Source organism: Leptonychotes weddellii, chromosome 9 (genome assembly GCF_054177405.1).
Source record: "Leptonychotes weddellii isolate Sample4059 chromosome 9, ASM5417740v2, whole genome shotgun sequence".
NCBI lineage: Eukaryota > Metazoa > Chordata > Mammalia > Carnivora > Phocidae > Leptonychotes > Leptonychotes weddellii.
Genome location: NC_138377.1, coordinates 110067746 through 110089037, shown reverse-complemented (window position 1 = coordinate 110089037; position 21292 = coordinate 110067746). Strand labels below are relative to the sequence as shown.

The 21292-nt window shown below is 44.4% G+C and overlaps 1 protein-coding gene across 3 annotated transcripts in view; it reads right to left on the bottom strand.

Moving 5' to 3' along the window:
- The window catches only part of PCSK6 (proprotein convertase subtilisin/kexin type 6), a 167102-nt gene that overhangs the window by 22963 nt on the left and 122847 nt on the right, over positions 1-21292 (bottom strand). For 2 of the 3 annotated variants that reach the window (XM_081831543.1, XM_081831545.1), the window contains 2 exons: positions 2221-2400; positions 2013-2051 (listed from right to left, as the gene is read on the bottom strand). In XM_081831543.1, the coding sequence (XP_081687669.1) occupies positions 2013-2051; positions 2221-2400 (219 nt within the window). The remainder of the gene's footprint in view (positions 1-2012; positions 2052-2220; positions 2401-21292) is intronic. The other variant, XM_081831544.1, reaches the window with a different exon arrangement.

Here is a 21292-nt window from a genome sequence, read left to right as displayed (position 1 = left end):
TTACCCAGCCACGCGGCTACTGCCCTACCTTCCTGCTGGACGCCCCAGCCTCCCGATCTCCCAGCCCTACCCCCTCAGTTGGATTTCCACACCTTCGTTGACCTCAGGAACCACAGACTCCACCACTACCGTGGATTTCCATTGGCCATGGCCCTGGGGAAGTAACCTGTGGCCACCTCCTCTGTCCCTGTTCCCAGGGGCAATGTTGGCTGAGAATTTGACCGCGGCCTGTCTGCATCGCCCTTTCCCAGGATGGTTCTCCTGCTAGCTCTGGTGAGGCCCCAGACATCTCACACGGGAGTCTGGGAGGCTGGACTCTGTCTCTGCCCCTTGCTCCCCTCCTCCCCTTTACCTCTTGTCCCCAGGAGCTCTGGCCCCCCATCTCTGCCCCCGGTGCAGTGCTGTCTAGCGCCCCCTGTTGCTGTCTCCTGGGACCACAGCTGCGTCAGACTCCCCTACCCCTTTGCCATGCACAGGCCCTCGGTGGGGTACCACCAGGCTGTGGTCATCATCCCCATGCACCTCTATGTCCGTGGCCAGCTCTCAGAATTCTTGAGAACCTTCTCCCCCATGCGACCACTCCTGCTTCAACCTGCCTTACCTCTGCTAAAACTGCAGAAAGCTAATAATCATGGGGCCACTTCAAAATCACCCTCTTTCCCTGAGCTTCCGTACGGGGGCTTATCTGTGACTCAGCTTCCATGAGAGCCATGGACGAGCAGCCCCATCCCACAAGCCCTTGACCGTGTTATCTAACATGGCTGCTCCCTCTTCCTCCCCCCACACCCCCCTCACTCTTCTCCTTCTTCTCCTCCTCCTCCTCCTCTTCTCTCCCACCGCCCTCCACACCACAGCACCCTCCTGATCTCACTCCTCTCCCACTCTTTCCCTGTCTCTGGCTCTTCCTGCTGTGACTGGTCTGCCCGTCCCACTTGCCCCAAGACTGTAGGGACCTTCCCTGAGAGTCAGGAACACATCCTCTTCCCACGGAGACACCCTCTATCCATCTAGGCTGGGCTTGGGCAAGACTAAGTCACTTGGGCTGCGGGGCAGTCTCTTTGTGAGATTCCAGGATAGTATAAGTTTAGAGTCAGTAGCAGATTTTAAGAAAAAAAAAAAATCAGACCTTTATTAATAATTACTGAATCTCGCCACCACTTATAAACCACAGGGGGAAACAGAGCAGATTAGTCCATCCATAATTCAATGCTCCATTTTAAAGGAACGGGAGAAGAAATTTAAAATTGAATCAACCATAATTTATGCTCGATATGTATCAGTGGAATTCTCTGTTTTGTTACTTTTCTTTTTTCAGAAGCTATTAGATAACTCAAAACATCAATATCCTTAGATATCACCCATCATTTATCAAGCAGCTGTAATATTTAGCTCAGGGAAATATGCCCAACCAGAAACACTCGGTTTCTCACAAATCACCATGGGATGGTTCAGAGGGAAAGGGACCTAACATGCTAATTACAACTGTGCCCGGCCCAGTGGCTGGAAATGTCTGAAGCCCTTCTTCCCCAGGCTGCTGTCTCTAGGAAGGGGGTTGGAGGTCTAGAGCCAGGGGCCCCCCGCCGACAATGGAGAAGAGGGGTTCCCACAAGGCATCTTTATTTCCTGTTAGATGCTTAACCTGTTCGTGGTGACATCATTATCTACTGACGTAAGGTCCTGAGACCTTCTCCCGGGCCATCGTCCCAGCCTTTAAGGGCGGTCAAGACCTCCACTGCTTGCTCCTTTCCTGGCTATGTTCATTCAACCCAACCCTCCCGGGTCCATTAGGACCCACATCCTTCCCACCTTCTGGCTGTAGGGACAGAAAGTGGATGGACTTGAGAGGGTCGGGAGCCTGAGACATGAGACGAGAGATTTTGAGGATAAGACGGGGCCTCAGGAGGAGGCTCATTAGCCAGGGGGCAAGTCCCAGTTCTGGTTGGGCATATGGAACCTTCTGTTTCCCGGCCTGGGAAGGTTGGAGAATACTTACTGCTTTGAAGTATACTTACTGGTCTGTAAAATATTAGGAGAGCCGTGGGTGGAAGGAGCTGTGTGAGTGCAAATTACCATCATTATTACAACTTCCAGGAAAGAAGGAAGACCCACTGTCATAATCCCCATCTTTTGCCAGGAGCGATCCCACATTTTAAGAGCCGCAGTGGAAAACCAAAACTCAGAGGCTGGCCTGGCCATCTCCTCTGGCTACAAGTTCATTACCTGTGTAGTCCTCTTCGTCCTCAGGAACCTCGGTCTGGGGCGGTGACAGAGCAGCCTTGGGTGGCTCCAGCATGGGGGCCGAGAGCTCCAGCATCCGAGAGCGTGACTGATGGGAGCTGAAGGTGTTGTAAGGGTGCTCGGCGGTGCCGTACAAGATGAGGCTCCATTCTTTCAATTTCCCTGAAAGGTGCCAAGCCCAGACTCACTGGACAGCCATGAAACCTCCCCCAGAAAGCTCTTGAGGTGCCTGGCCCAAGGCCTCCCTCCCTCCCGCACAGAAGTGCGAGGTGCAGGGCTCCCACTGCAGGGCTCCGCACCCACCACCTCCCTTCCTAGGCACCTGAGGACCAGGGATGCACTGCGACTGCCCAGGCCCTGTTCCCTGGCCCCCAGTCTCACTGCAGCTCCCTCGACTGGCCTCCTCCCCTTCTTGGAATATCCAGAGAGCAGATCTGAGGCCTGGCCCTGAGCCTTGCCCCATCTGCTTCCAAACGGGACAGCTGGGTTACCAAGGACTCCTGCTATTAGAAGCCCTCACCCCAGACCACGGGAAGATTGACCTTGGGCTCCTTCCTGTGTAGCCGGCCCAGGTGAGCAGGGAAGTGTGATGGGGTGACAGTGGTAATGCAAACCCAAATGTCCCCAGAGGCTGGGTGTAGGGAGGATGTCCTCCAAAATGGCAGTATGAACGGCACGGATGCCAGACTATGTGGGGGTGGGGGGAGAGGCACGGAGAGGACAGGCTACATGGAGCATATCCAGCCATGCGCAGGGCGGAGTACGGAGAAGGGGGAAGGCAGGGACCCCACCCCACCGTCCGCCTCCACGTGGGAATGATGGCCCGTGTTGCTAGCTCTTCCCAGGGGTAAAGAGAAGTGAGAAACCTCAACTGCAATTTGCCCGTGAAATCCGCAATATTAAAAAAAACGCATCAGAAGCCAAGTTAGACAGGCATGGCGGCCAGCCCAGGTGCAGGCCACAGGTCCGGCCTTCCCTGCTTTACTCTTGCGTCCCTGGGCGGTCAGAGCCGTGAGATCACGTAGAGGAGGTCACTGCTGTCCTTCTTGTGCAAATGAGGGGCCGAGGTCCGGTGTGACCAGCAGGGGACATACTGCTCATGCTCATGGACTCACCGTGGCTCCAGCCCAACACACAGTCATCCAGCTGTGAGCCACTTCGAGGAACCCTCGTGACCGGCCACTGGGACCCAAGCTGGGGACAGTGGCTTTGGCAGGTCCATCACTGTGTCAGACAGAGACAAATCTCTGTTTTCCTCTTTATTCTCTATCACTGGGGTTCTTGGCCATCAGAATGCTTTAGGTGAGGGACACGAGTGCTCCGATTCTTCACTATTGATGTGTGTTTTTATTGTCACTTCTGCTCCTTTTATTCCCCTTCTTGGCTCTGCATGGTAGGCCATCTGTCCTTAGATATCTGTCTATACACTATTTTTGCAACATGGGCAGCTCCGCTGGGCTAACTTGATCTTTTGTTTGAATTCCAGGAATATCTGACTCTCCCGAAATCCTAGAACAGGAGGCTCCTGCTTGCCCACAGACTCCAGAAGCCTATGGGCTGTAATGCATCCTGCCCGAGGTGCTACGTGGAGGCCAGGGCAGAACCGGCCTACACGCACCAGGCCACACTCTGGTGCTGTTCTAGTGATGTGGGATGTTGATCCGGTTATACCATGTGGCACAAAGCCACGCCCTACCCAACTGAGGTCCCAGGCCCCCAAAGCCTGTAGCCCTCAAGCTATCCCAAGTCAGGCCCTGCAACCACATGGGTCTCTCCAGGCCGGGCCAGGGCTGGAGGATGCAGGTCCTTCAATTTGCAAACACATTCCTGAGCTACCTCCTAGGACACCAAGGACTTCCAAAGGGCCTGGTTCTTCGAGATGCTCCACGGCCATTCCCCTAATGCGTTCCTAACAACAGGCCACAGAGTTGATGGCGCACGGGAAGTACTTGGCATGGGTGCAAGTGCAGAAAACACAGTCCCCGGTTATGAATTATCATCTGTTCTCAACCTCCGAAGACCAAATTAGAGCCAGATTTCCAAACCACACAGGAGCTGGGCACGTTAACTGCAGGGCAAGGAACTGATTAAGGGGGGAGCATGAGGACCACACGATAGGGAGCAAGGATCTGTAAGCTGTCATTTGAGGCCAGATCTGTTTCCACCCTGTATCATGTCTCCAAAAACACCCACCAAAGGGTGTTGCCCCTAAAATTAGATTCGCATTTTCAGATATAGCTTTGGTAGGACAAACAAGAGAGGCCACTCTGAGCTCAGGATCAGCACACACCCAGCAGGGGGAGGGAGAGTGGAAGGAATTCCAAGAAACCAAGACAGTAGATCCTAAAAGTTCTCATCACAAGGGAAAAAAAAAAAAAATCCATTTTTTTTTTTCTTTTTGTGAGTGTGTATCTGTATGAGATGATGGATATTCCAAACTTACTGTTTCTATAAGTGTGTAACTATTTCACAATATAGGCAAGTCAGGTCATTGTAATAAAACAATAAATAATAAAACATTATAATAAAACAACAAACTTGTACACTGCTGGGTGTCAGTCATAGCTCAATAAAACTGAAAGGCAAAAAACAAAAAGAATTTAAAGAAACCAGCAGTAGGAACTGCCTTGGGGGGAGGCTAGGGTTCAGGAATAGAAAAGAGACTTCATTTTTACTGTATTCCCTTGGGGACTGTTTGATTTTTTTTTTTTTTTTAAAGCTTCAGCATATATAATTTAAGAAGAAACTTAGTTTAATGAAAAAAAGTGGTTGTATAGTCAAAGAAAAACCATTTTAAAAACTGTGGTACTCAGAGCTTTTGGTTTATGTTTCTGAATAAGTAATAAATACGAATAGTTCAAAATCCAAATGTATAAAAGGGAATACAGCAGAGTCTCCCTCCAGCCCCGTCCCCTGGCCACAATCTCTCTTACCACAGGCGACCCCATTACTCGTTTCTTATGTATCCTTCCAGAGGCATTTTATTCTTTTTTTTTTTTTAATATTTTATTTATTTATTTGTCAGAGAGAGAGAGGGAGCACACACCAGCAGGGGGGGCGGCAGGCAGAGGGAGAAGCAGGCTCCCTGCTGAGCAAGGAGCCCGATGCAGGGCTCGATCCCAGGACCCTGGGATCATGAACTGAGCTGAAGGCAGGCGCTTAACTGACTGAGCCAAGCAAATATGAGCATATATTCTGCCCTATCCCCTTTATTAACACACCTGGTAGAACCTTCCGCTCCTTCCTTTTTCCATTAACCATGCATCTTGGTGACCTTCCCATCACTGCATCAGAGAGATGCTGAGTCATTTACTTAACGGTCCCCAACTGATGGGCATTTAGGTTGTTTCCAGTTTGCAATTACAAACAGCGCTATAATCTTGGTCACATGAGGAGGGAAGGGATCCAGGGAGGTAGAAAGAGGTCCCAGTGTGTGACTAGGTCCCAGTGCCAACTCCCTCTATGCTCACCATCCCCAGAATCTGCCCTCACTTTGGGGAGATGACACACATGGGTATAGAAAACCACAGAAAAGTAGGAGAACCTATCTGCGGCGGGGGTGGGGGGCGACGAAGGGGCGAGCTATGCCGGACCAGAGACAGGGTCCACCCTCAACAGAACTGCCCTGCAAAGGCAGGAGGATTGAAAAATGTCGGCTTGCTTTGGTCAAAGCATTTAACCAGAACGTATTACTTACTATTCAAGACACTCGGCATGCCTGTTCAAGTTTGCCCTGATAAAACCCCAACCAGTACCATTAATTCCTTAATTTCCGGGGGGTGCGGGGGGCGCTCTTCAAAGACATCCAAATCCAAATTCTTTGTTTTTTTTCTTTCCATCAGATTCCTGAGACTGTAGAAGAAAGAATGACAAATCCACCTGCTTATTAACCACTTGGGGCGGGCACTGCCAGGACGGCCTCCAGATGTCACCAGCAAAGCCCAGGCAACAATAATTGTGTGAGAGGCGGACGGTAATCCTGGCTAATGCCAGTAAATGGCTTTATCATCATTCACTATCTTCAGTGCAGCATTTCCCCTCGAAGGGTTGAATTGGTAATGAACAAACAGGATTATTCCTATTATTCAAAGGAAGAGCCAGCATTAAGGGAGACTAGGGTTGGATTTGCCAATAGGAAAGTATCAGCAGTCATGAAGCTTTTCTCTGCCCGGCATTTTGAATCAAGCATTAGGAATCCTTGAGAGGGGAATTTACAATTGGAGACAAAAGAGGGTAGAAGTGGGGGCAAGGTTTTGTTAGGCTAAGGACTCTGAGCTAATACTTTTGAATTCTTGGGTTTTCTTTGGCCATAAGAAGTTATTAACAATAAAGAACGTATTAATCCTCCCCCCCACCCTTATACTGAAAACATACAGGGAGCAATTCTCTTTAGTCAAAACGTAGTAAAGAAAGAGGTCTAAAAGAAAAAAAAAAAAAATCAAGAAATACTTTTCAGTCTCACCCCCCCCAGTGGAAGTTTTTTCCTTGTGAGGGCCAGGGAACCTGACTTACAAAGTTTACAAAGTTTAATGAAGAGGTCTTGGTGGAAGGAATAAAAAAGGCTCACCTCCCTGTTTATAAAAATATACAAAAACACTTTAAAGGGGGGATTTTATGGTATGTGGATTATATTTCACTATATTGCAATAAAGCTATTATATGAAATACACACAACACACACACACACGTGTATTATACACACATGGAGAGAAACCCCAACATTTACTCAATAAATTTAACACATAATTAAAAATGCACTTTAGGTCCACATTATGGCAACAAAGATGGAAGAAAATAAAGGGAATATAGGAAATGACCTGGAAAGGACAAGGAAGAGTGTACACATGTGTGGGCCCCCCGTGTGCAGGCGCGTGTGCGCACACATGCACACGTGTGCGTGCTCACCCTCAGAGCCCAATGTAAGACAGGGAGATGGGAGAACCTTCTCTATGATCTTGTAGTCATAAAAACCATTCAAGACGATATTTTCAGGACCAGGAAAAGGATCTGAGAATCCAAGCTCCAGTGTTCATTTAGGCGAAGGGTAGAAATAAATCTACATTTGGAGAAGAACAATCGTCGTCCTGTATGGCAATGCAGAAAGGAGCATTTTCCTTAATGGCACCAATAAGGTGAGATAGGAAATGCTCAAATACCACCTTTTTAACATTTTTTACTTTTTTCAAAGTCATGCATCGACAGTTTGCCAAGTCAAGTAATGCTACACAGTTTAGACCAAAGACAGAAGTCCTTTACATCACCTTTTCGCACTTTGAGCTTGATTAAATTTTCATATGCTATGTCCTGGTTTCTCAGTTTTAGACACCATCCAATGACAACCTACGTAGGACATGGAGAAGCCCCACTCTCACACCATCCATCATATACTCACGTCCTCCCCCATATCCCCAACACTGTTAACACCATTTCTTACTAGGTTTTCAATGTCTTCTCCCCCACCCCACTCCCATTTCATGTTGTGGGAGATTTCCTCAGGTCTTCTAACCTATTGACTTTCTAGTTTTTGCCTCATGTTTAAAATTTTCAAGGCATTGATCTGGTTCTCCCAATGTTCAATTTTCTCAAAATGCAGAAACCTGTTCTTGTTTTATAGATGAGATATTTTCTCCTATCTTTCCTGAGGACACCTATGAGATAATAGAATTTATATATCGGTCTCTGCTCCAGTTCTTGGCACAGAGCTCCTGAGACTCTTGTCATTTCCTAATTGAGAAGAGCAATAGGAGCTTCTCTTGTTATAATATTTGTCTTTGACCCTGTCCCTGACTCAGGACTCCTAAAATCCTTGTAAATTCCTAAGCATCCTTTGTTCTATGGAGGTGACTCTGGGTGGGCTCCTGGATGGGGGCTGGTCACCAAAAAGACCAAGCTATGATTAGAAGCTTGGAATTTTCAGCCCTGTCCCCCACTTCTCTAGAGAGGGGCTAAAAATAAAGTCAGTAACTGATCATGCCTACATGAGGAAGCCTCCTTAAAATCCCAATAGTATGTGGTTTGGGGAGCTTCTAGGTGGGCAAACACATCCACACCAGGAGTGTGACACACCCCAACTCCGCAGGGACAGAAGCTCCTGTTCTGGGGGCCCTCCCAGACCTCACCCTCCCTATGTATCTCTTCATCTCTTCATCTGTATCCTTTATCATTTCCTTTAATAAACTGGTTGAGTTGGGGTGCCTGGGTAGCTCAGTCATTAAGCGTCCGCCTTCAGCTCAGGTCATGATCCCAGGGTCCTGGGATTGAGTACTGCATTGGGCTCCCTGCTCCACGGGAAGCCTGTTTCTCCCTCTCCCACTTCCCCTGCTTGTGTTCCCTCTCTTGCTGTGTCTCTGTCAAATAAATAAATAAAATCTTAAAAAAAATAATAATAAACTGGTTGAGTGTAAGTAAGTGCTTCCATGAGTTTTGTGAGCTGTCCTAGCAAATCAACTGACTCCCAAGAGGAGTTCTTTAGAACACCAATCTATGACCAGGGGGTCAAAAGCACCAGTGAAAACCGGAACTTGCTACTGGTATCTGAAATGTATGTGAGTGTGTAGGTGTGGAGGGCAGTCCTGTGGGACTGAGCCCTTAAGCTGTGGGATCTGACGCTATCTCTGGGTAGATGGTGGCAGAATTAAGTTGTAGGACACCCGATGGGTGTGACTAAGAATTGCTTGTTGTGGGGGGAAAAAACCCACAAACCTGGTGACTAGAAGTGTCAGAAGTGAAATGTTCTGTATGAACAGTAGAGGATATACACAGGAGGAAAACTCAGTAGGAAATAACTGGAGTTTTCCCTACACAGGGGAGGAATAACTAAATTTTTCTATTTTATATGACCAATTATAGTTTTTCTAAAGGTTTCTTTTGCTGCCTGACTTGCTTTTTCCTCTCCAAGTTTCTTCTCTGTTAGGGTTTATTTCTGCTTTAACACTGGATAATTTCCTCAAATGTCTGGTGGTCCTCGAGGGGGTTTTTTCATATTCAGTAGTAAGGTACTCAAAAGCTGATTGGAAGCTGTATGTGCTGGAATATGGAAACATACTTTTTGTTTGTTCATTCATTTTGTATATGGCACACTTGCTAGCTTATACAATATGAGAAAAGAAATGTTATCATAGCATATAAGGTGGCTCAGACGTAAACAAGGCTTACATAGTAAATATTAACACTTCTCCTCAGAACAATGGAGGTCAGAGGAAAATGTATTATCTTTACAGCGCTGAAATCTGATATATTTTTCCGGGATCATGACCTGAGCCAAAGGCTGATGATTAACTGACTGAGCCACCCAGATGCGCCTGAAATCTGAAATTTAAAAAATACTGCCAACCCGGGGAAACCTGGGTTGAGCCTCTGACTCTTGATTTCTGCTCAGGTCATGGTCTCAGGGTCATGAGATTGAGCCCCTGGGTTAGGATCCGCACTCAGCATGGAGTCTGCTTGAGATTCTCTCTCTCCTCTCCCTCTACCCCTCCCCCATTCTCTCTCTCTAATACATAAATACATAAAATCTTTTAAAAAATTAAAAAAAAAATACTGCCAACCCAGAATTCTATATCCAGTGAAAATTCCATTCAAGACTGAGTGGAGTCATGGAAACATCACAAGGATTTCCCCCAACCAGAGTCAAAGTCAATGTGTCAACAAATGAACAATTATACACATTTTTAAAAACAAACAAATCAAATTGGTTGAAATAAAGACATTTTGAAGTAAATCCAACCGAAGTCAACTCATGGCCAGCAGGCCAACATGATAAGAAATGATAAAGGAAATTCTTCAGCCAGAAGGAAAATGATAAAAAACTGGATCTACAGAAAAGAATAATGAGCACCAGAAATGGAAATACGTGGATACACAAAAAAGAGTAGCTTTTTTCCTTCTCTTTCTTTCTTTAAAAGACAAAGACTGCTTAAAGCAAAAATATCACTATAAAATGGAGTTGGTAATACATACAGAAGTAAAATATATGACATAATCATAGCATAAAGTTGGGGGGGAAAGAAAGACACTGTCATTAGGCTCTTAACATGTGTAAAGTGTGAAGCCATGTGATAGTAATTCTAAGTAAACTGTAATGTATTAAGGATACATATTGTAATCCTTACAGCAACCACACAAACATGGTTAAAAGTTCAATAAAGGAAATAAAATATAATATTCAAAATTATTTAATTCTCCCGCCCCAAAAAAAGGCAGGAAAAGAGAAACTTTTTTTTCTTAAGGGGCGGAAGGGAGAGAGAGGGAGACAGAATCTTACGGACTCCACCCACGTTCAGCAAGAGTCCGACACGGGGCTCCATCTCACGACCCTGAGATCACAACCTGATCTGAAACCAAGGGTCAGACACTCAACCGAGACACCCAGGTGCCCCAAAGAGAAACCTTTTTAATACTGTTGGATTTTGCTTAACACTGAACTTGGAATTTTTGTAGTTATGTTCTTGAGTGAGACTGGCTGAAAATTCTCCATAATGTGCTGCTGGGATTTGGCACCAAGGATACACAGGCTTCATTCAACTACTGGGGACTGTTTCCCTTTTTTCTACTGTCTGAAAGAATTTATGGAATATTGATGTTATTTCTTCCATTTGAGTGTTTAGTGGAATTTGCCAGTTCATCTATCCAGCCTTGACCTTCCTTTTAAATTATAGAAACAATTTCTAGGATAATTTTAATCTTATTTTTTTCTTGTGTCAATTTTACCAAGTTGTATTTTTTTTCTTGGAATTTGCCTATTTCACTTAAAATTTCTTTTTCTTTCTTTCTTTCTTTCTTCCTTCCTTTCTTTTTTTTGGTCACAAAGTTGTTTATAATACCTTCTTCCAGTAACTTTAATGTATACAGGATGTGTAATAATAGTCGTCATTTTCATTCCTAAAATGATATATTCTCATTATTTCCCCTTGATTGGGCGTCCTAGAGGCTTATCAATTCTATTCGTTTCCTCAAAGAACCAATTTATGGTTTTCCTGATTCTCTCTTCCATATCTTTGCTTTCTATTTTATTAATTTCTGCTCTTAAAAACATTTCCTTCTTTCTGCTTTCTTTGCATTGACGTTGGTCTTTCTCTACCATCTTAAGTTGGATGCTTAGCACATTCATTTCCAGGCTTTCCTCCTTCCTAATACATGTGGTTAGGGCCATAAATTGATGAGAGAGAAGGCAAGCTGAAGACCAAGCACACGCTGACACCCTGCAACCTCCCCCCAACCCCCCTCTCCTGGGTGGGACAGGTGGGACATTCTTCCAGGAAGCTCCCAACTATCTTAATGTTAACGCCTTGCTAGAGGGAAAAACAACCTGAATTTGACGATGGTAAGGGCTCCAGATAACCTGGGAGTCTTCTTTAACATACGAAAATCCTTTTGAAACCTCCCTTTTCCTTACCTCCCCCAACTCCCAAGTATATAATCAGCCACCCCTCATAAACCCCGGTGCCTCAGCTCCTTCTGCCCAGGGGTCCTGTCCCGGTGCCTTAATAAAACCAGCATTTTGCACCAAAGACGTCTCAAGAATTCTTTCTTGGTCGTTGGCTCTGGACCTCACCCCACCAATCCTCACCTGCATTCCAAAACCACATCAAATTTCTCTCTCTCCACTAGTCCACGCTGGCATCCCACTTGTTTGCATATGTGCTATTCTTATCATCATGTAGTTTTACATATTTTCTAATTTATATTAGTCTTTTTCCTTCGACACATGAGTTATTTAGAAGCATTTTTTGATTTCCAAGTGTATGGGCTTTTCCTAGTTATCTTTTTATTTTGATTTTTACCTTAAGTGTAATGTCAGAGGACAGCGTTTATATGCTACCAATCCTTAGAAATATGCTGAAGCTTGCCAAATAGCCCACTGTGTGGCCGATTTTCATAAATATTCCATTTACACTTGAAAAGAAATTGTATTCTTCTGTTGCTGGGTACAGTGCTCCAACAGGCCCATTAGGCCTAACTTGTCAGTTGCAATGTTCAAATCCTGCATTCTTACTGACTGTCACTGTTTTACTCATCAAATATATTTGAGGCATATTAAATCTCCTACCTTGTGTGTGAGTTTGTTTTTTTTCTCTTTGTAGTTTTAACAGCTTTTTGCTTTCTGTATTTTGAGGCCATGTTAGAATTGAACCAAATCTTCTATCAAGGTGTAATAATACTCTTTAGTTCTTTTTTTTTTAAGATTTTATTTATTTTTTGACAGAGAGAGATAGCGAGAGAGGGAACACAAGCAAGGGGAGTGGGAGAGGGAACACAAGCAGGGGGAGTGGGAGAGGGAGAAGCAGGCTTCCTGCAGAGCAGGGAGCCCGATGTGGGGCTCGATCCCAGGACCCTGGGATCATGACCTGAGCAGAAGGCAGACGCTTAACGACTGAGCCACCCAGGCGCCCCAATGCTCTTTAGTTCTAGTGATGCCTATTGTCCTGACATTTCTGCTTGTCTGATCCTAATACAACTATACCCGCTTTCTTTTGGTTGGTATTTGCTTGGTATGTCTTTTCCCATCTGCTTTAGTTTTTAACTTTTCTGGGTTTTGTGTGTATGTGTGTTTTCTGTTTTAGATACCATTCTTTAGAGTTCTATGGGTCAGTCCCAGCAGGAAGCAGACAGCATAATTAAACTGGGATAATCCACGGAGGCTTTAATAAAGAGGCTATTTACAAAGGTGTGAGCAGAGCAAAACAAAGCCGCAACTTTGGAGAGTGAAGTTCTTTGGGGCCAGTAACAGAAGGTGTGTTAAGCCCTTAGGCATACTATATTCTACTGGCATCAGGAGGGCTGGGCTGAGACCCTGAGGGATGCTGGCTGCTGGGGGCAGCTAGAGGGAAACAAAACAAAACAAAATAAAACCTCATAAATAAATATCTCCTTCCTCCCTCCATTCTCCTGTGGAGTTTCCCTTGGCTGAACTCAACGGTAAGCCACAGGCAAAGAGTCTGTGATGAGGCCAGCCTCCTACGATAGGGTGGAGTGGAGGAGAATTGAGAATGGGACTGGTGGGCATGAGAAACACAATTTTTGTCTTCTAAAATGAAGCCAATGGACTATTTACCTTGATTGAAACTATTGAAGAGTTGGACTTGTTTTGTGTGTTCTGCATTGGTTTCTTTTTCTTTTCTTTTTTTTTTTTTTTTCCTTAATTTTCTGTGCCTCTGAGATCCCAGCTTTCTGCAGGTGCTATAAAGCTCTCTGGGTAGGCTCCCCAGATCCAGCAAATACCCTAAGGCACAAGCCACCATCATTATTACTCCATTGACCTCTCTGACCATCAACATTTCAAACAGCATTTAAAATTCTCTTCTGTGGGCAGGCAAGACACTTGGTCTTCCTATGGCCGGAGGTAGGATTCTAGAACATCTTTTAATATTTCAATTCTGTTTTTGACTTGGGGTAATTTGTTAGTAATTTAGAAAAAATATCTACCTTATACTAAAAAGAAATTCAAACATTATGGAGAAAATCAAATCCTAAACAAACTGGGAATGAATAAAAAAAGAATTATCAAAACTCTGGAGGAAAAATTTAAGATTATCTGTAAAAAATTAAAGGTCAAATAGCATACCAGAAAAAATATTTATAGGAACCATGACACATCCTGGGCTATTACATCTGTATTTTTACCTTGAGTACATCTCAGCTTAATAACGACAGCACTTAGACCTCTTGGGACAAAAACGGAAATGGCAATTTTCCAAAGAAAAAACACACTTTGTACACAAACATTTGGAAAAGGTGTTCATCCTCATTAGTAATTATCACAATGCAAATTAAGGGAAGATATCCTTGATTTTCTCTAGAGCTGGCCAGTGAGTGTGCCTGGTGAGATTGTAAATTGGTTCAATTATTTTGAAAAGCAAATCAGTAATACGCATCAAAAAGTAGATATGCTTCCATCTCTTATTTGTCCGAGTGATTTACTTCTGGTGAATGATCCCCAGGAAATAATTTTAAATTTAGGAGAAAGCTTTCTGCACTCTGCTGTCTATTTATAATAGCAAAAAAATGGAAAACAGCTTACATGTCCAACAATAGATGTATGGCTTAAATAAATTATGGCATTTCTACTTGAAGTTTTATTTAAAAAAATATAAAATGCTGCTTACAAAGGATATATAATGACATTAAAAAAGTGCTTGATATGCAAATAATAAAAAGAAATACAGAGTTATGAAGGCAGCATGGTTAGAACTATGTAAAATGTCAGGAAAAAAAAAAAAAGACCAAGTAGAAATATAGATATATTCTTGAACATGACATGTTTCTGAAAAAAAGGAATAAAGTCATATGTTTAAAAATTAAATACACTTAGGGGCGCCTGGGTGGCTCAGTTGGTTAAGCGTCTGCCTTCAGCTCAGGTCGTGATCCCAGGGTCCTGGAATCCAGCCCCGCATCGGGCTCCCTGTTCGGCGGGAAGCCTGATTCTCCCTCTCCCACTCCCCCTGCTTGTGTTCCCTCTCTCTCTGTCTCTCTCTGTTAAATACACAAACAAACCAAAAAAAGGGGTTTCAGGAGAGCTCTTTCTCTTCTCTTCATCATTTTATTTTTCATTTTCAGCCACATTTAGAATTTTATCTGCAACAGTGAAATATTAAAGAAAAATCTCCTCTTTCTGTTACGTTCACCATTGGGAGACACAGAACCGACTGGCAAATGCCATGGTTCACAACCACGCACCACAGCAGTGGGGTTGGGCCCTCACCAGCTAAGCAGGAATCCATACTTCTTTTTTCCTTGGGCTAGGACACCTGGGGAATGGTGCCACTCTTTGTGGTCCCTTAGACAAGTAGAAGGGAGGCAAAAAGACCAACTGAAATACTGAGTCCTATCAAAGCAAAAGGGGTTAGAAGTGAGACTTCGGGATAGCCGTGCGTATGCTGACCTTTTGGAAACCGTACTGAGCTCTCGGCTTCTGTTTCAAGAGAAGCAGGAGCGATACTCTCTAATTGCACTTTCCAGAAACCAGAGAGTTCAGTGACAAACTTGAAAGCCAGCACAGGAGGCTCGTGATTTCAATCTGACTTCCTTTCTAGCTGCCAGTACAAGAGAGATTGAGCCATTGATCACAGGTTGCAAAATTTCAACTCATCCCACCAACGGAGATGAGCTCAAAACAGATGTCAAGTAAAGAGAAGTCAGTAAAATAACAATAAAGTGAGAACAGCTCTGCTCTTAGGAAAAAAGAAATGCATGAAAGAGCTAACTGAAAGGAAATCAGAAAACCATGGAGCTTTTTATGATTAAAAAAAGGGGGGGGGAACCCAGTCACACAAGAGAGACTAATTTCTTCCACTTTTAACCTATTATTAAATGTTTTACTGAGTGTGCACAGCCGAAAACAGAGCTGATTAAAATTATACGAGCTCTTGATTTAAACAAGGTTCATGGATGCCCGCACATTCAGTCACTCAACAAATCCTCTTCGACCTTGCTCCAAGTGCTGAGCACCGGGGGCGGGGTGAGACCAAAGCCTTAGCACTGCACTCCCAAACGCAAACTCCGTCTGTCTGCCAACACAGGAATCACACTGCACCCGTTCTAAATACGATCCTTTTGATCATCTCTCCCTCTCCACTATTTCCTACAGATTACTGAAACTCATGTTTGGGTTGCTACCTGAAAATGTGCTTTATTTAGCCCAGGTTCCCTTGAAAATGGGAGTCTGAGGCCAAGCCTAGGGGCTGAGGGCTGAGGCTTTTTTGGGAGGTAGGACCCAGGGCAATGGGAGCCAGGGGAAAGCAGGAAGGCAGGGACCACAGGAACACCAAGCTGGCTCAGGTTTCATAACCAAAGAGCAGGGCTCTTGGCCAGGGGACATCTCCCACAGAGGCTTTGTGGGACTCTAGGGGAAGGGCAGGAGCTTATCTCCTGTCTCTCCTTGGGCGAACCTCCTGAGCACTTCCGGTATGCCCCCTGCCCCCCTCCAGGCAGCTGGATGCTGGGGAGCAGCATGGCTTCCCCAAGTCCTGCTGAGAAGGACCTGACCTCCTGGGACAACTGTGCCCTAGCCCAGCCTTCACCTGGGGGCACTGAGGAGATAAGTTGGGGGCCAGACCTCTCCGCTGGGCAAGAGGCCAGGCCCAAGGGCGCAGGGGCTGAGCCATTCTGGAGAGGCACATAAGAGGTCCAGTGGGACATTTATGGGGTAAAATGCAATCATTACACGTGCTTGGAGGTAGCAGGCATGAAATAGCATGAGCAGTATTTGAAAAGAACCTTTTCCCCTAGGCTTTCTTTGGTCTTCCATTCAAGTGAGCATAGCACCTTTGTAAGATACTAGAGAACAGTAAAAGGCAGATTTGCAAAATTGGGTGCCTAAGACACACGCGTAGGTTCCAAGATGGCTTATCACCGAGAAATATGTGTTGGCGCTTTTAATATTTCAGGCTCTGTGGCCGAACACCGAACTTCATTTTTTTTAATAAAGATTTTATTTATTTATTTGTCAGAGAGAGTGAGAGAGAGAGAGAGCACAAGCAGGGGCAGCGGCAGGCAGAGGGAGAGGGAGGCTCCTTGCCAAGCAAGGAGCCTGATGCGGGACTCGATCCCAGGACCCTGGGATCATGACCTGAGCCGAAGGCAGACACTTAACCAACTGAGCCACCCAGGCGTCCCTGATCCAAACCTTTAAAAAATCCTCTGGAAGTATTTTTCTCATATAAAATCTTCCTACATTTGAATCTCATCCAGGCCCAGGAAGCAATAATTCTAGAGTATTCATAAGTACTATAATTCCCGTCACACATGTGCAGTGATGGGGACCGAGAAAGGTTCTGGGACCAAGCCAGCAAGTGGCCTTGAGGGAACTCGGACCACACCTGCCAGACACCCTGCTCGGGGCTCACCCCAAACAGGTCCCAACACCTGAATCCTGTGCCCCGACTCCAGTTTAGGTGGCAGCCTGGTCTTCCTCCCGCCACCCACAGGGTCACGGTCAAGTCAACTGGACTGTGATTCGGGACTGATCTTCATAGCTTCTCTGTGCCCCTATAGCGTACTTTGCAGGTTTTGGCAAATGCACCAAAATTCTTCCTAAACTTCTTTGATCTCGCCCCGGCTTCAACTCTCACATTTGTGCTAAGGAGAGAAGCAAAGATGGGATTCCACAGAAGCGAGCAGGTGGAGTCGGGTGTAACTGGGCTGAGCTCCAAAGAAAGCCAAGATGTGTGAGAACTTCGTAAATGGCTCTGGCCCTGGGGAACGCACCCACACACACACAAAGGCCACTGAAAAGCCAGTCCGTTGGTGGGGCAGGATCTCCTCACAGCAGTTTCAAAAGCAAGCTGTTGGTTAGCAAGCTTTGGTTTCTTTGGTTGGGGAAAAATTGCTTAAGAAGAATAAAGAATAGACATGTACCTGCTGAGTTCAAGGCTTGAAAGAGTTTTCCATTCAGTCCGTTGACTGGATGGTGAGCCAGCTTGCCCTCAGCACAGCAATCCTGGATTCTGTTGTTTCCCAGTTCCTGTGTTCTCCAGAAAAGCAGAGCCAGTTTAATCTTCCTCAAAGGCACTGAGACTGGTCTCTGCCAGTTACCTCTAGGCTGGAACTTCCCCAGAGGGCAAATGGACCAGTTCCTAAAGACTGTGGTTAGAACATATGCTTCCAGCAAGCGAATGGGGGCAGGGGGTGAGGGGGTGAGGAACCTGAGTTTCCATGACAACCCACTATATGCCAGGTTGTGCTAGAAAAGTTCACTCCCATCAGGTGCTCACAACCTGACTGTGAGAGAATTATTATTTCTCACAAGGTCCCCCAGCCAGTAGCTGGTAGAGCTAGTTTTGGGTCTCAGGCCATACTACTTCTACATTTCATGTTCTTTTCACCAAATCACACCGTGATCCCAAATGCAGAATACCACGGACAGTCTGGTATTTGTTTCACAATCTCTGGAACTTCTGCTTGTTGGCTTGCTATCACAGTATTTACCCTCCCATGTTTTCATTTATATTTTCTTCAATTACTACAAAGACTGAATATTTTTTGTTCACTGGTTATTTGTATTTTTTCTTTATGAATGGTCTTTTTAGGCTCTTTGCTGATTTTTCTACTGGGGTGCTCTGCATATTTCTTAGTGATTTGTAAGCACTCTTCATATATAAAGGCTATGATAGTATAAAGCTTTGTCTGCTTTCATCTGACTATGGGGGTTGAGATGCTAGAGATAAAGAAGGTGTCTGCCTGTGTATTGCAATTTTTTAATACCAAATATTGTTTTTTAACTCCCTGTCTTGGAAAAGTGACTTTTTAGCATATTGAGAATTCAAACGATAACTATTTACTGATTAGCAACATTTAGGCAGAAAAATAGTTTGATTTGTTAAATAAGCAGTTAAACCAATAGCAATTAGACCTTTATCCTTCTGAGTGGGTCTTGAGAAAAAATAAACCAAGGAAATGAGAGCCCCTGATTGTGATGTCTAGTCTTGAGGGAGGGACTGAGGCTCTACTCAGAGATGGGCTGGCTCTGTTGGGATAACGAAGAGTTGGGGGTTGGGGGGCAGAGCACATTATAGGGTCTGAGCCTTGGTCATACATTGAATGCATCTCCCTTAAAGATACCCATTCCAAAAGATAGTCCTTTACTTATATGATTCCCAATAAGCAGTGGTGTGCCAGGGCAGGTTTGCATTGATGTATTGATTGTCAACATTTTCAGGAACTTTGTGAACTGATTGATAAATATAGCCATTATTAAAAATATGGGATGCCTGGGTGGCTCAGTCGGTTAAATGTCTGCCTTCGGCTCAGGTCATGATCCCAGGGTTCTGGGATTGAGTCCCACATCGGGCTCCTTGCTCAGCAGGGAGCCTGCTTCTCCCCCTGCCTGCCACTCCCCCTGCTTGTACTCTCGCACTCTCTCTGACAAATAAATAAATAAAATCTTTTTAAAAAAATTTTTTAAAAACCTAAATGATATAAACTTATACTTAATAAATCATATTGAAAATAAAGATAACAAATACTCAAAAATCATCACTTCCTAATCATTTTACTGGATTTTGTCACTATCCATGCTTTGAGGGTTACTTACATTTATTCTATTTATACAGTAGAAATACTATCTACAGGTGGCTACTTTGTATCACTGACAACCCATTGGAGGCTTGAAATCAGCTATGCTGGGAGCATTTACACGTGGAAATTGATAAACACTACAAAACAGGGCTTGATTTACTGCTGATTTTCTAGACTTAAGAAAGTGATGGAGGAGGAAATATGCATAATGCAGATTAAACTTAAAAGTGCATTATATCGGGGCGCCTGGGTGGCTCAGTCGTTAAGCGTCTGCCTTCGGCTCAGGTCATGATCCCAGGGTCCTGGGATCGAGCCCTGCATCGGGCTCCCTGCTCCGCGGGAAGCCTGCTTCTCCCTCTCCCACTCCCCCGCTTGTGTTCCTGCTCTCACTAACTCTCTCTCTGTGTCAAATAAATAAATAAAATCTTTAAAAAAAAAAAAAAGTGCATTATATCTGTAGCCAGCCATTACATTGGCGACAGCATTAAAAAATTGAGGCAATATATTTCCAGTGTTTGAAAACTATCATCCAATTTAGCAATAAGGTTGCCCACGTCACTGACAAACAAGTTCTAACTTATATTTATGCCAAAGGACAGTTGTTCATCAATTGCAACCACAGATTGGTTATAGATACAAGAGTTTGGCAAAAATAAATGAATGCATTCTCTCAGAATCAATGGGCTATATGTAATTTACAATGTGAACAGTGTATTTTATTATTGTTTGCAAACTGTGTGCTACGCATACTTTGTATCAGCAAAATTTATAATACTGCGTGCGCACACACACACACACACACACACACACACACACACACACGCTTGCCCCCTGGAGTGCATATAGGACAATGGGGGTCCATGGGTGGGTAAATGGGGACAGGATGCCAGGCCTCAAACAACACCCAAATAAACAGGCCCCTTAATTACAAGGTAACAGAGTACTCCATTCAACTGCAATTTGTAAATAGGCTAGAGCATAAAGCAACAAACAATGGCCATGGACCCACCACCTGATTTTGTATAGTGATGTTGAAACACAGCATATGCATTCATTTACATATTTTCTATGGTGGTTTTCATATTATAATGGCAGAGCTGAGCGCTTGTCACAGAGACCAGAAAGCCTAATATATTTTCTATCTGGCCCTTACAGAAAAAGTTAGCAACCATCAGGCTTGAGTGAAGTGAAAGAGACCATCTGTGGATTACTTGAGTTCATCCAAAATATTTCCTAAATATTTTTCTAATTTTAATTTTACGGTATTTTTTGCCAAGCAGAAGTTTCTAATTTTATGTGTATAAATCTACCAAAATAATGCTCTCTTCTCCAAAAGGTTAGCCAATTGTTGAGAGCTTTTATTCAATACCTCATTCTTTAGCCACCAATGTGAAATGCTATACTTAGTGTTTCTCTATGGGTCTACTTGTGGACTCTCTTTTCTGTTCCCCCTGATTTATCTGTCTATACCAGCACCAGGGTCATACTGTTTTAATTATTTTAGTTTAAAAATACAGTTGAGGTGTGAACAACATGGGTTTGGACTGCATGGGTCCACTTATACATGGATTTTTTTCGATAAATACAGTACTGTAAAAGTATTTTCTTTTCCTTATGATATTCTTTTTTTTTTTTTAAGATTTTGAAAATTTATTTATTTGACAGAGAGAGAGAGCGCAAGAGCACAAGCAGGGGGAGTGGCAGGCACAGGCCGAAGGAGAAGCAGACTCCCCACTGAGCAGGGAGTCCAATGCAGGGCTGGATCCCAGGACCCTGGGATCATGTCCTGAGCCAGAGGCAGACGCTTAACCGACTGAGCCACCCAGGCGCCCTTCCTTATGATATTCTTTTTTTAAATTTATTTTTATTTTTATTTATTTTATTTTTTTATAATTATGTTATGTTAATCACCATACATTGCATCATTAGTTTTTGATGTAGTGTTCCATGATTCATTGTTTGCGTATAACACCCAGTGCTCCATGCAGTACGTGCCCTCTTTAATACCCATCACCAGGCTATTTTTTTTTTTTAAGATTTT